The sequence below is a fragment of the Rhinoderma darwinii genome, chromosome 12 (assembly GCF_050947455.1).
Source record: "Rhinoderma darwinii isolate aRhiDar2 chromosome 12, aRhiDar2.hap1, whole genome shotgun sequence".
Taxonomy (NCBI): Eukaryota; Metazoa; Chordata; class Amphibia; order Anura; family Rhinodermatidae; genus Rhinoderma; species Rhinoderma darwinii.
This window is the reverse complement of record NC_134698.1, coordinates 11,791,240-11,804,821: the sequence shown is the minus strand read 5'-3', so window position 1 is coordinate 11,804,821 and position 13,582 is coordinate 11,791,240. Positions and strand designations below refer to the sequence as shown.

Here is a 13,582-nt window from a genome sequence, read left to right as displayed (position 1 = left end):
GGGCGCGCATGTTCTGTATAGATGAAGGATTGGCCCTCAATAATTTACTTTGGTGGATCCAAGGAACCCTAGTGTGATACTGAGAACTTCTCATTGTTCACCTGTATTTTCTAATCCTTTTTTAGTAGATAGCACTGCTCACCTCAGTTACTTAGTAGAGAATAACTGTTTTAATTCTCTAGTCAACCTAAAGTACATGTTGTTCCCTGTTCAATATCTACATTTTCTTTAAAAAAAAAATGGACGACATGGGGGCATGGCCAGCTATGGAAGAGTGAGGACGTGCCTTCCTGAGCTCCTCCACCAGCTTATACTTAATCGCCTGACATCAGGCTTTAAATAATGGGGAAGACTTCCAAAAAACCTAAGGCTGTATCCTCTACCTGTCCCAGAGTGATATTGGGGCATACTTTGGCCGAGAGACCCCGATGCAGCTGAGGGCTCTGATCCGGACCGAGGCCCGAAGCCAAGATGGCCACGAGGCCTCCTCATCTTCACTACCCCAGCGCCCTGGTAGCCCTGATTTGCAGGCTGCGGATGTCTCTCCACCTTGCCAGGTAATGCTGCCGGGGACACCTTGTTCCTTGCAGCAATCACGGGGTGATGATGGCAGTGGCCCTCAGGTGCAACAGACTGCCGCCATCCAAGATGGCCGCTGGGATCCCGCTATGCCCATTCTCGGGCCTGTACAGGCGGTCGCTGGACATCAGGGGGCCTCTCCTTGGTGGGGAGATCTGCATAGTGCGGCACTGATTCCCCAACTTACCTCAGACGCATCTGGGGACTCTTCAGTGGCCGCCGCCCTCGCCAGGACAGCACACGAGGCATCCCAAAATGGCCGCCGGCTCTCAGTTCCAGAGACGCGAATGCAGAGAATCTGTCCACAGACCCCTCTGGAGTATGCGTTTACCACCGACAGCCCTCTTCAGCCTGCGGTCACTCCTCCTTCGGCATCTGGGTGTGGGATGGTCGCAATTAGCCCAGGAGCGCCTGCTCTGATGGATCCAGGGCCCACAGTTCTGGGACCACCACCTTTGCCTCACCCACCATCTGGAGTGTTGCAGGATGCATCGTTGCAGCTGAGGAGCCAGCACAGTGAGTACGGAGGTACTGGACCCCATATAATCCCAACCAATGTTGGGTCATCAGGGACTCAGGTCCACTTGCTCCCACCACCTCAACAGGGCCCTATGTTATTAGGGGTCTCCCTCCCTTGGTCCTCGGGATCCTCGTGGAATAGCCCCCCTCATGTACTGCCGACCACACCACCCTCAATACTTCAGGGGCCTCATCCCTATTTGGCTTTACCACCTTCACCATATACCCGCAGCCAAGGATCCATTGTTCTTTCTGCCAGTCATCCCGCTCTGGATCCTTCTGACCCGGACAATATTCCGGCGGTTTTCAGGTTAAGTCAACAGAACCCGTCATCCATACCTGTGGGTGCCCCACTCTCTTCCGGTGAAGATAGACCTGACACTCTATCTGAAATACACCAGATGGTCCAAATGCTACCCACTAGGACTGCCAAACAGATTGTGGATGATTGTAAGCTGGAGTTTACCCAGTTCTGAGCTGAACTTTCCTCGCTTTCTACAAGGGTGGACACCCTGGCACAGGACCGTGTAACGGTCATTGCAACCATTACGTCCATGCAATCCACTATACAGCAACACTCCGCTCAATTGTTTACTCTTCAACAACATCTTGATGATATCGAGAATCGTAATTGGAGAAACAACCTACGTATTCGGGGACTGCCTGAATCAATCCCCGCGTCTGATCTTTTTTCTACATTGTCTACCATCTTTAATAATTTATTGGGTCGGCCACCAAACACCCATATAGAAATGGACCGGGCCCATCGAGCCTTACGTTCGCTAAGTCTGGACGAACAGCGGCCAAGAGATGTAATTTGCCGCTTTCATTTCTATGACATAAAAGACTCTATTCTACAGAAAACTAGATAACAGCCCACCATTTCATCAAGGTACGCAGATCCATATACTGCCGGATTTGTCTAGGCATACGCTGGTACAAAGATCAACTCTCAAACCCCTCTTGGAGGTACTTCAGAGGCGGGGCATTTCCTACAGATGGGGCTTCCCCTTTGGCCTAATGGTCAGACAGGATTGTCAAACTTATACTCTACGATCCCCGAATGACTTAACTGATTTTCTACGGGACTTAAACCTTCCTCATATTTAGATACATGAATGGCCCCTAATGTCTTCTGCAGGCGCAGGATCGCATTCCGGCTGCCCCTCCTATCTACCCCAAAATCCATCTGGGGCCGTCCTCAAGGGGCTCTAGAAGAAGGTCTCGGTGCATGCAGGAACGGGAACCGTCACCGCTTCTGGAAGCTGCCCGCTCGCATGATGGCCCCCAGAGCAATGCCGACTGCGTGGCTATTCCTGGATTTAGTGTGCCAGTTATAATTTATTTATTAGCCCCTGAGAATCCCTCCGTGATTCTTGTTTATTTACTTATAGATATCTAGCCTAATTTCTATTTTACGTGATGTATCTTAGTTGTGCTAAATTGTCTTCCCCGTCTATCTTCAATACATATGATGTTAGCTGTTTATACTTCCCTTAACATAAGCTGGGGAGCGCAGATAGCTCTTATGCATATCTGCCACCTTCCCCCTGTAGGTACCGGACCTAACGGTGGCGCAATGGGCGCCTCCTGGTTCTTTGCATTCTTGTGCTTAGTCCGCGCGGCAGTCCCTATTTTACTGCCTTTTTTGTTGATATTTTTGTTTTGCTTTAATGCTGTGATTTCTATCCCTAGATTGTGCTCCTCCCCTCTTTCCCACATGGTGACCCTGGACTCCAGCCCTTTCCGTCCCTTCTGGAAAACTTCAGCGAGCGGTTCTATCTACATCCATGGCTGACCTTACTATAGCCTCCTTCAATCCAAAGGGGCTGAATACTACTGAAAACAGAGCGCAGATCCTGCACCACCTTCACAAGCGTAAGGTACACGTTGCATGTTTCCAGGAAACACACTTTAAAGAAGGTCACTCCCCTGCCATCAGACATAAGTTTTACACACACTGGCACTTTAACAACAACTCACATTCCAGATCTTGTGGAGTTGCCATAGCTCTTCACCAGTCCCTTACTCACCAGGTCGTAAATTTTGTTGCAGACTCTGACGCTCGATATATAATCCTGGTTCTAAATATTGGAGGTTGTGAGTTAACCGTGATTAATGCGTACGCTCCCAATCAGGGTTAGGTTCCTTTCCTGCTTAACCTCATAGACACTGCCCTTCCGATTGTGCGGGGGACTGTGGTGCTTTGCGGAGACTTTAATCTCACTTTGGATCTGACGGTAGATAACTCTACTGGGCACTCCAGTATTGCATATAGTGCTATTAAGATGGTGAAACGCGCTCTTTTACAGCTTCAACTCTGTGACACTTGGCGCCTACAACATCCCTCTGACAAAGATTATAGATTTTATTCTCATCCGCATGGCACCTAAAGTCGCCTGGACTATATCCTTCTTCAGAATCATGCCCTCCCATGGGTTGCTTCCTCGTCCATTGGCAGTATTCTGTGGTCCGATCATGCCCCGGTGTATTGCACCCTCCACCTTCCTTTTCTCACCAAGGGCCCCTGGTCATGGAGACTCAATGAATCCCTGCTCCTGGATGGAGTTTGCAGTGCTGAACTGTTACAAACGGTTGAGCACTTCACATCTGATCATGCACATGATACCACATCCCCTATGATGCAGTGGGAGGTCCTTAAATGTGAGCTCAGGGGTGTACAGCTCGGCTTAAAAGAGAAAGGGCCCATTCCCTTAAAATTGCTCTTCAAAAGATTTCCCTCGAACTGGCTCACAAGCGTGTGCTTTCTGTTCCACTCTTGAGGGAGTTACAAAATGCTAGACAAGAGGCCCGTCGTCTCTTGGACTCGGCCAAGAAATGTGCCCTCCAAGTCTGTCGTGGCAGGTTTTACGAATTCGGTAATAAAAGCGGACGCATGCTAGCCAGGGCTCTAAAAGCTAAGATAGCCTAGTGTCATATACCGAACATTACATCTACAGCTGGGCATGTTGTCCACACGACCCCAGAGATGTCCCTAGATGCCGAGAAGGCGTTTGACAGAATATCATGGCCCGCCCTTCATCAGACACTTCAACACATAGGGCTAAGACCTTCCCTCATTAATAAAATTATGGCCCTCTACCATTCTTCCTCCGCCCAGATAAAAATTAAGGGCTCCTTCTCTGCTCCCTTTATTATTCATAATGGCATAAGGCAGGGCTGCCCCCTATCCCCATTGTTGTACGTTCTCGTTGTGGAGCATCTCATGGCCTCCATTCGGGACAGTCCGGATATTAGGGGTGTTCCTATCGGCGGATAGAATATGTGCTCTGAATTTGTGGATGATTTACTGGTTTATCTCACAAACCCGCATGTGTCTCTTCCCTCATTGATGTCCGAGCTGTCACGGTTTGGGTCATGGTCTAATTTTAAGATCAAGCTCTTTAAGTCAGAGGCTCTGAATGTATCCCTTTCGTCCTCAACAGTTTCACTTCTCAAAAGTAATTTCCCCTTTTCCTGGCCCTCTAGGGGCATAACGTATCTGGGCACATGTATAAGTAATGACCTTTCACAACTGTTTGTCAATAATTTCATTCCCCTACTGGCCAAATTTCGTACAGATCTTGATTCCTGGAATAAAAAATTCTCTTGGTTTGGCCGTATTAATATTATAAAAATGTCACTCCTCCCCAGATTTTTGCACCTCCTGCAGACGATCCCCATCTCCATCCGATCCTCTTTTTGGTTACGTATCCAGCAATGCTTTGGATCATTCATCTGGCCATCGGGTCATCCCCGAATAGGCAGGACAATTCTTATTCGGCCCAGAGATGCAGGTGGGGTTGCTTTGCCGGACTTTCATCTCTATTACAACACACGCTCGTGTTTTTTTACTTTTTTCACAACCATGACTCAAAAGTTTGGGTTAGTTTAGCCCAACAACTATGCACCCGTACCCTGTCTACCGTACCATGGACCCTGTCTGGGAGCAGATCGACTCAGACTCTCCTGGCATTACGTTCTTCTGGGGTGGGAGGTTCACTCATAGACCCACTGGGTCCATTAACCCCTGTTAAGGACAACCCAGCATTTCCTGCAGGTGAGGCTCGACTCTCATTCTTGGGCATGACATACACTAATCCCATGTTCTTTACTCAAGTCCTTTCCAATTTTTCTCTACTCCCGTTAAACACAATCTCTCCAACTGATGCGCCCTCAACGCGCCACATGTTTGAATATGCCCAACTACAACATTTTTATAGTATAACCAATCGTCATGCACACCTCCATCGCACGCTAACTGAATTTGAACGCCTATGTGTTTCCCACCTGTCCCCTACACACACGATCTCTGCATTATACAAACTACTGCTCTGCCAACGATGTGAAAAGCCTCTATAGCCACACGGGCTCAGGAAACTAGTTATAAAATAGTGTCAAGGTGGTATCGGGTCCCTACTGCCCTTCATAACTGGTACCCGTCTGTGCCAGACAATTGTTGGCGCTGTGGAACTGCGCGTGGTTCCATGTCTTACATTTGGTGGAGTTGCCCCTCCTTGCGGAGCTTCTGGGACACGATACTTAATATTATATCAGAAGTCACCGGGGTCTTGGTCCCCAATTTTCCGGAGGCGGCTCTACTATTCATGTTCCCTATGCCGCTACCCGTTTATAAACTATCCCAAACTAGACACCTCCTTCAGGCTGCAAAATCGGTTATCCCACGCAAGTGGAAAACGGTGGTCCCCCAACGCTGGACTAGTGGCTCCAGGAGGTTGCTCTGATACAGAGAATGGAACAGCTGCTGGCACATTCTCCAGCCGCTTCTACACGATACACATCTACATGGTGTCAATGGATTACATTCCTCTCTTCTCCCACATATTTGAACATTGTGACCTAAAACCTAATTCCCCCTCCCCTGCCTATGTGCTTTAACCTGAGGTGGTAGCACTTGAGGTTCTGTGTGTTTTTTGCGCTCTCCAGCCATCTCTCTACCAGGTGCATAGATGCTCTTGCTGCTTCTTTCTCATAATAGTCCGGAGATTGAGTCCAGGCTCGCCATGATTTGAGCCTTACCATATCCCTACTTTGCCCCTGTTTGTCTCCATTCTATCTCTCCCTTCTCTTGTCTAAGTGTGTGGGGTGCCTCGCTCCCTGTGATAACACTTATAGGATACAGTTATACTTTATGTTATTTTGGAGACCGAAATTTTCTGTCTCATATTTATACAATGCTCCTGTTCACTATGTTTACATTTGCTGCTGATGTATACCGCCGTTAATCATGGGATGTGATGTTCACTCTCTTGTGTGGGCTTAGCCCTTGTTGTTTTATTTTATTTTCACTGTGTGGAGGCCTTCCCTCCAAATGTGTTTTATACTTGTTTGTTTCAAAACCAATAAAAACTTTGAATATGAAAAACTATGGCCAACTATGGTGTCACGGCCATGGTCACCGACCGCCATCGTTCCTTACATGGCAACGCCCACGACCATAGTCTGTTATCTTCCTGCCAGCATCTCCCTCATAGGAGATGCCAGCACTCGCGGCCGGCTGGTCCTGCTTTCACTGGTAGGGTGCGTGTGCGTGGTCCCGGCCTTAAAGGTCCAGCGTGCGCACATGTTTAAAGTTCCCTAATATACCCCTGCCAATCCTGGATTATAAGAAGGGCACTGCCCTTTCATTCCCTGCCTGAGCATTGTTGTAGTTTTCCCTTGTCTGAATTGCAAACGGTCCCTTAGTGTTTTCCTGCTCCCAGTGTTCCCTTGTCCTGCCTTCTATATCCTGCATCCTGTGCTGTGCCTTTTTCCGAGCCTGTGTAGTACCTGATCCGTACCTTGCCTAGCCCTGCTGGAATACCGCCACTTGTGGCGCAACCCACCTCCAGCTCCATCTGTGCCAGAGCCCTTGGCACCATCCGGACTATCCCAGGTACCCGTTTACTACACTCCTACCATAGACTTTGTGCGTAGACTGTGAGTTGGTGAGCTGCCTCTCCGCTATGGCGGAGCGGCCTAGTGGGTCTACATACCCCTGGATTGTGACATATGGCAAATTTAACTTCCTATTACGTAGCAATTGAAGTACCTGTTTATATTATACTACACCTCTTCTTAACCACACATGGTACTTCAACACCATACCCTTTTTTGGTTCTCTGGTTCTTGTAAGATTCTGCCCTAGTGGATATTTTTTACATGCAATTTACTCTAAATGTGATTATCATGTACATTTTGGGGTAGGAAATCCATCTGCTGCAATGAAGACACTAAAAAGACACTGATAGTGAGATAGGCCATTGCCCACATGGCAAACTAAGCAATTGAATTGTATCTTTCATTTTCTCTTGGGCATAGGGTGCTGTGCAGGTAGTCTCTTACCACTGCTTGCAGCCTTTCTGTGTGATCAAGGCCATTTGCCTCACTGAGTCAAAGCAGCTGGAATTGTGACTTTATCAGCAGGAGCAAAGTTACATTAATGTATTGATACACTGGATGGTGTTCATGTCCCAGGCGAAAAAACACAGGAATACTGCATTTGCAGTGTAGCTAGATTACATTGTAATTGTAAGGCCCCATGCACACGACCGTGCCCGCAATCACGGCCCGCGATTGCGGGCACGGCCGGCCGCTGACTGACAGCCGCATTTTCGGGCCGTGCTCCCACACAAAGTATGGGAGCACGGCCCGCAAAATGCGAAAGAACGGACATGTTCCATAATTCCCGGAACATTTCCACGGCACTGACACCCTTCCGTAGTGCTACGGAAAGGTGTCAGTGTTCAATGAAAGTGAATGGCTCCGTTTTTGCTGTTGTGTGCATGGGGCCTTATTGTTTGAATTGGTACATTGTTCCGTTCATGTGTTTTAGATTAAAAAGAAAAGGAATTTACAGAGCAGGAAAATGACACTTATTTTTAAATTGGCACATTATGCTGTTTTAGTGTCACAGATGGAAAAAAAACAAGAATGCTGCATTTACAGAGCAAATTTCACTTTGCGCCCACCTCTATTTATTACTATTACTGCTAAAAGTGGTATAATGCTATAGTAGGAATATATGATATTAAAGTCATTAATAATCAACATTACTCCTCCTAATAACATCCTCAGCAAAGATTGTGTTAATTTTGCAACAACACGTATACAAATTATCTAGAGAACCCACAAAACATTAATTGTATTGGGACTTCTTGGTCCTTCAGGGTATTTGAAAAATTTAACATAAATAGCCGGCTGTGAACTTGTCTTAGTGCTGATGCGAAGGCCTAAATACAGTTTCTGCATGAGCTGTGGACACTCTTTTTTTTTAAATTATCTCTATGAATTTTTTGTTTTGTTTTTGTAAGTACAATCATTTTATTATTATTTATTAAATCAACATACCCAATGTTGTATAGGTTTTTGCTGCCACAGCTTAGATTTGTGCTCTGTAATCTGTAATTTTTTTCAGCATATATTGTTCTTTGAAGCCATATATTTCAGTTTCAGCTCGTTCAGTATTCAGTGTGTAGCGATGAACTCTCAGTTATTTGTATAGTAGTAGTAGTATACTTTTTTGGCGTATTACCTTTACTTAGCTCTTTACCCTGCTTTTGCCTGCCATGACTTGTTTTTGACCCTAGATTTTGACTGTTCATGCAACCTTTTTGTCCCATCTGTCACCCGACTGTTTTTTTTACCTCTACCTTTATTGATCATGGCAAGTTTCATGATTATGAATATGTTTTGCCCTCTGTACAGCATCTGACTTCTGACATACCCACTTCTTTGACCGCGCACACCCTTTTGACTACACTTCTGTTTTCGCCTTCGACTATGTATCTGTCTCTATGTTTTTGATCCCTTTTAACGCCCTCTAGACTGTTCATTGCTATCAGCAATCACCTGCTCCTTCACTTTCCCCTTCTTGGTTTCTGAATATGATATTTTGAGAATTAACTACTCAACGACCAACACGCATTGAATTTCTGGAGCCAACAGAGAAAAAAGTGGTGTCATAAGTAAAACATGCAGTCCAGTATAGTATTTTTTCCCGGTAACTCAGAACCAGGTCTGTAACATTAATCTAATGTAGTTGGTAGGAATTTACCCAAAATAATTTTTAAGAATTTTAAGGTCAAAGATTATTTATTGTAAGTTTGGGAAAACCTCAATTCCGTGCATTGTGTAGTATATCAATTTTTAAACAGAAAGCACAATAAAAAGAGCAATTGCGCTGGAAGATATTTTCTTTTAATCAAGCTATCTTTATAATCTAGGTGATAACTATCTGCTATTAGGTTCGATCTGCTTCAAACACAGAATACACATACTGTAGACATAGGGGTTAATGGATGCATCTTAAAGCTGGACATACACATAAGATAAAAGTCAGCTGATCATCATTTTATAATTGTATACGAACGATAGTTGACAATGGCCAATGACCGATTGATGTCGGCCGAAAAAAAGATCGATCATGTTGGATTTTTTTCAGCAAGTTTTCAGCTAAAAATATACAGTACATATATGATTTATGTTCAACACTTTGGGAAAGCACATTCCGTTTTCATACACGTTAAAAAAAAAAATATGTCCCTGATCTGCCAGTTCAGACTGGCATGTTGATGGTCGGATTGTATGTACTATGAGGAGGGTAGGGGGAGGCAGGGTAGTAGTTCCCCCATGAATACTCCGGACTCGTAACTATGAGACTGGTGTATTTTTTAACGCTCCTATTAGCTAAACGCCACAATATGTTTTTGTGCCATGGCTTATATGTGAGAGATGACCTGTCTGCATACTATGCTGACCTTATTTAGGGCAGCATAGTCTAAAGACAGATCCACTTTTAGTGTATGGCTAGCTTTTTTTTCAAGAAAGCAGTTCTACTAGTCTTAGATACTGGGGATAGGATCCTGGAGCCTACAATTTCAATATAACTTACAGTGTTAATGGATACGTCTTTATTGATGGCTATGTATATCATCTACAGGAGAAGACAGGAGTAGGAAATGCACATAAAAACAGAAGATTGAATTTTCTCTCACCAAGTCAATGTTCCGCATTGAAAATGCTGTAAATGGAGCAAAATGTATACACTGTACACGGCCTGAGGGGACAAAGGGATTATCTCTTTAATGGTCTTACATACCCCTGTCATTTAAAGCCTTTATAGGTCCTGTAATAGGCATACCACAGTAGATCAATTTTGCCCGGAGTGTTTCTTCGGAGCATACCTAATTTTTCATATGACTTTTCAGACTAGGTTGTCATATGTGTGTACATGAGAAATAACACTATTTATGGCCATTATATGATTTGTATGCTGCATTATTTCGCAGTTTTCCCCTCTGCAGGCTTTATCTTTAATTCTCAGTTGTCTTTGAGCTAGTGGACGGAGCCAAACTGTCATGTCTTATATACACTGCACACATAGAAGAGGAGAATCCTGCTCTCCCATCTATATCTATCACATATATAGAAGCTACAGCAGCATGGAGGAGATTATACAGCAGCAATGAGCAGTGTAGCCAAGAATCCAGCTCTGGGGTGACAAAGAAATCTTACCAGCAGTCTGTGTCATTCTCTCTTTTCTCCCACTTCATACCCCTGCTCCCTCCTCCCCTCACCATAGACTTATATGCAGCATCTCACTCACTCTCTCTGTACCCTCCCCTGATCCCCCTTCACTTTCCATAGACAAGTATAAGCAGCGTTTCTGTGTCTCTTTCTCACTGCTCCCTCCTCATACTCCCCCTCCCCTCTCCATAGACTTGTACGGAGAGGCAGTAAAGTGACACACTTCCACTTTCTTCAGCCTGTCTGTAACCACTGACAGACTTGCTTGACAACAGGGGGTAGACAGCAGATTACAGGAAGAGAGACATCTAGTGGCAGTAACTTCACACAGAGTTTGCATGGATAAAGTAACTCAATTTTAACAGGAAGTAAATGACAAAGTTGATCTTTATCAAGTATACTATTAGATTAGCATGAATTGGTTTTAAAGTAAGTGTCCATTGAAGCAAACTCATTTTTAACTCCTGTGCTGATCAACCAGAGCTTAAGTCTCCTGTGACCAGATCACCTACAATAGCTAGATATCCAGCTTCCAGAACATTATGTGTGCTGCTATCGAAATAATGAAATAATGATAAATTAATGTTATTTTTTTTATATAATGAAAAGTTATAAAGAATTCCAAAATATATTCTGTATTCTACCTCATGGTATTCGAGATCTCTGCTGTCTTGCTATAGAATGTTTCAATGTTTTCTCCCAGGGTATAAAATCCTATCCTGGTATTGTGATGGACACACAGGTTCATGGCTTGTTACAAGACACACATCTAATAACTATACCTTAACTTTAATCAGTCCTGTACCTGTGTGTCCACCACCTGACCAAGACAGATTCTTGATCATGAGAAAATGATACAGAAACTATTTTGGGAAAATTGTATAACTTTTTGCTATGCAAAGGATTTATTTACAGAAATTGTATTACCTTTTTAAGTCAAAATTGGAAATCAGAATCAATGAATTGTGATAGTGTGTATTTTGAGTGTATTTTTTTTTCTACAGCTTCAAATGGAAAAGTTGAATGAGACATTTGTAACAGAATTCATACTTCTAGGAATCACCAATCTCCCTCAACTACAGGTCGTCCTCTTTGTTACTTTTCTTATGTTCTACCTCTTAAGCTTTTTTGGCAACCTAAGCATTTTAACAGCGGTTATTGCTGATCATGGTCTTCACACTCCAATGTACTTTCTATTGTGCAACCTTTCCTTCTTGGACTTCTTCTATGCTACCACAACAGTCCCCAAGATGTTGTCCGGTTTACTTTTGGAAGACAAGAAAATATCTTTCCAAGCTTGTATAGTCCAGCTCCACATCTTTCATTTCTTGGGTAGCACTGAAGCCATGCTACTGACCTCAATGTCTTATGACAGATATGTTGCCATTTGTAACCCATTGAGATACCATGTTCTCATGGCAAGAGCAATGTGTATTCAACTAGCGCTCACGTCCTGGCTTGTTGGTTTCTTATACTCACTGTCCCATACAATTTTGACGTCCAGGCTTCCATTCTGCAACATGAACAAAATTACTCATTTCTATTGTGATATTAAACCTCTGTTAAAGTTGGCTTGTACCGATACACATATTAATGAGAGTTTGGTCAACATAGTTACAGGTACTGTAGCCCTAGGAACATTCATTCTAATAATCATCTCCTATATTTTTATTGCAACCCATCTCCAAAATATCAGTTCAGAGCAAGGTAGAAGTAAAGCCTTCTCCACCTGCACTTCCCACCTTACTGTGGTCCTTTTATATTATGGAACTGCTTTCTGTACATATTTAAGACCAGCTACTAAAGATTCCCTGGAGCAAGATAGGATGACTGCTGTCTTGTTCACAGTGATCACACCAGCATTAAATCCCATTATCTATGCTCTGAGAAATAAGGACGTGAAACGAGCGCTTAGAAAATTGTTATTAAATGGCCAATATATTAAACAACTATACTAAACAACTATTAACAGCCGTCTAAAACCTCCCAATAGATATTTACATTTTATTGAGATAGCCCGCCATCTTCAGCAGGATCTACCAACCAGATAATGTCTGTGGTCTTCAACAGTCCCCCGCCAGCCATTCATTTTTGGGTGAGAAAGACCATGTTGGATCTTTTTGGCCAATTCTCAAGTATTTTGCCGAACACTTGAGTAGCCGAAAATGTTAAACTGTCAAAAAACTTTTGACATGTCATAGGTACATGTCAGAAAATTTGATCAGTGGGGGTCAGAGCACTGAGACCCCAAACGATCACTTAAATAAAAGTGCACGGGTGAGCGCTGATCCGATTCCTTCCTGATCGGCTTTCCTCAGAAAGTTGTGCGTGCGGTGTACAGACTCACAGATTTTCTATTGAACCCGAACATCACTCCGATCAAAGCCGATCAGAAACGAACCAGCACAGTGTTCACACGAGCGCTTCTGCTGCTTTGTTTTAAAGATCGGTAGGGGTCTCAGTGCTCGGACTCCGACCAATCAAAACTTATGACATGACAAAACTTTTCCAAAAGTTTAGATACACTTTAAATATGTTTTGCCATGTGCATGTACATGGAAGGCATGGGGTTGGTAGCTGGTACCTATTTTAGACCTTAATGATCAAGCAATTTTTTTCGTTTTTCTATAGTCGCATTCAAAGAGCTATAACTTTTTTATTTTTACATCGACCGCTGTATGAGGACTTGTTTTTTACTGGATTAGTTGTACTTTTTAATGGCACCATTTTGAGGTACATATCATTTTTTGATTATCTTTTTTTAACTTTTTTTGGGGAGGGGATAGAAAAAAAACATTGTTCTATGCGTTTTAAATAATTTATTTATTTAATTTATTCGATGGGTCGGTACGATTACGATGATACGACATATGTAGAAGTTTTTTTTATGTTTTACGGCTTTTGCAAAATAAAAATGTGGGCTTGTTTATGGCGGGACGAGATGTAGTTTTGATTG

At 43.8% G+C, this 13,582-nt stretch overlaps 1 protein-coding gene across 1 annotated transcript; it reads left to right on the top strand.

Moving 5' to 3' along the window:
- Positions 1-11,636: 11,636 nt before the first annotated feature.
- Positions 11,637-12,584, top strand: LOC142665076 (olfactory receptor 12D1-like). The gene has a single exon (XM_075844619.1). The coding sequence runs from the start codon at positions 11,637-11,639 to the stop codon at positions 12,582-12,584; it is 948 nt and encodes a 315-aa protein (XP_075700734.1).
- The last annotated feature ends 998 nt before the right edge of the window (positions 12,585-13,582 follow it).

What these genes read in the sequence shown, in the direction of transcription:
- LOC142665076 (XM_075844619.1), top strand. Translation starts at nt 11,637, where the DNA reads ATGGAAAAGTTGAATGAGACATTTGTAACAGAATTCATACTTCTAGGA.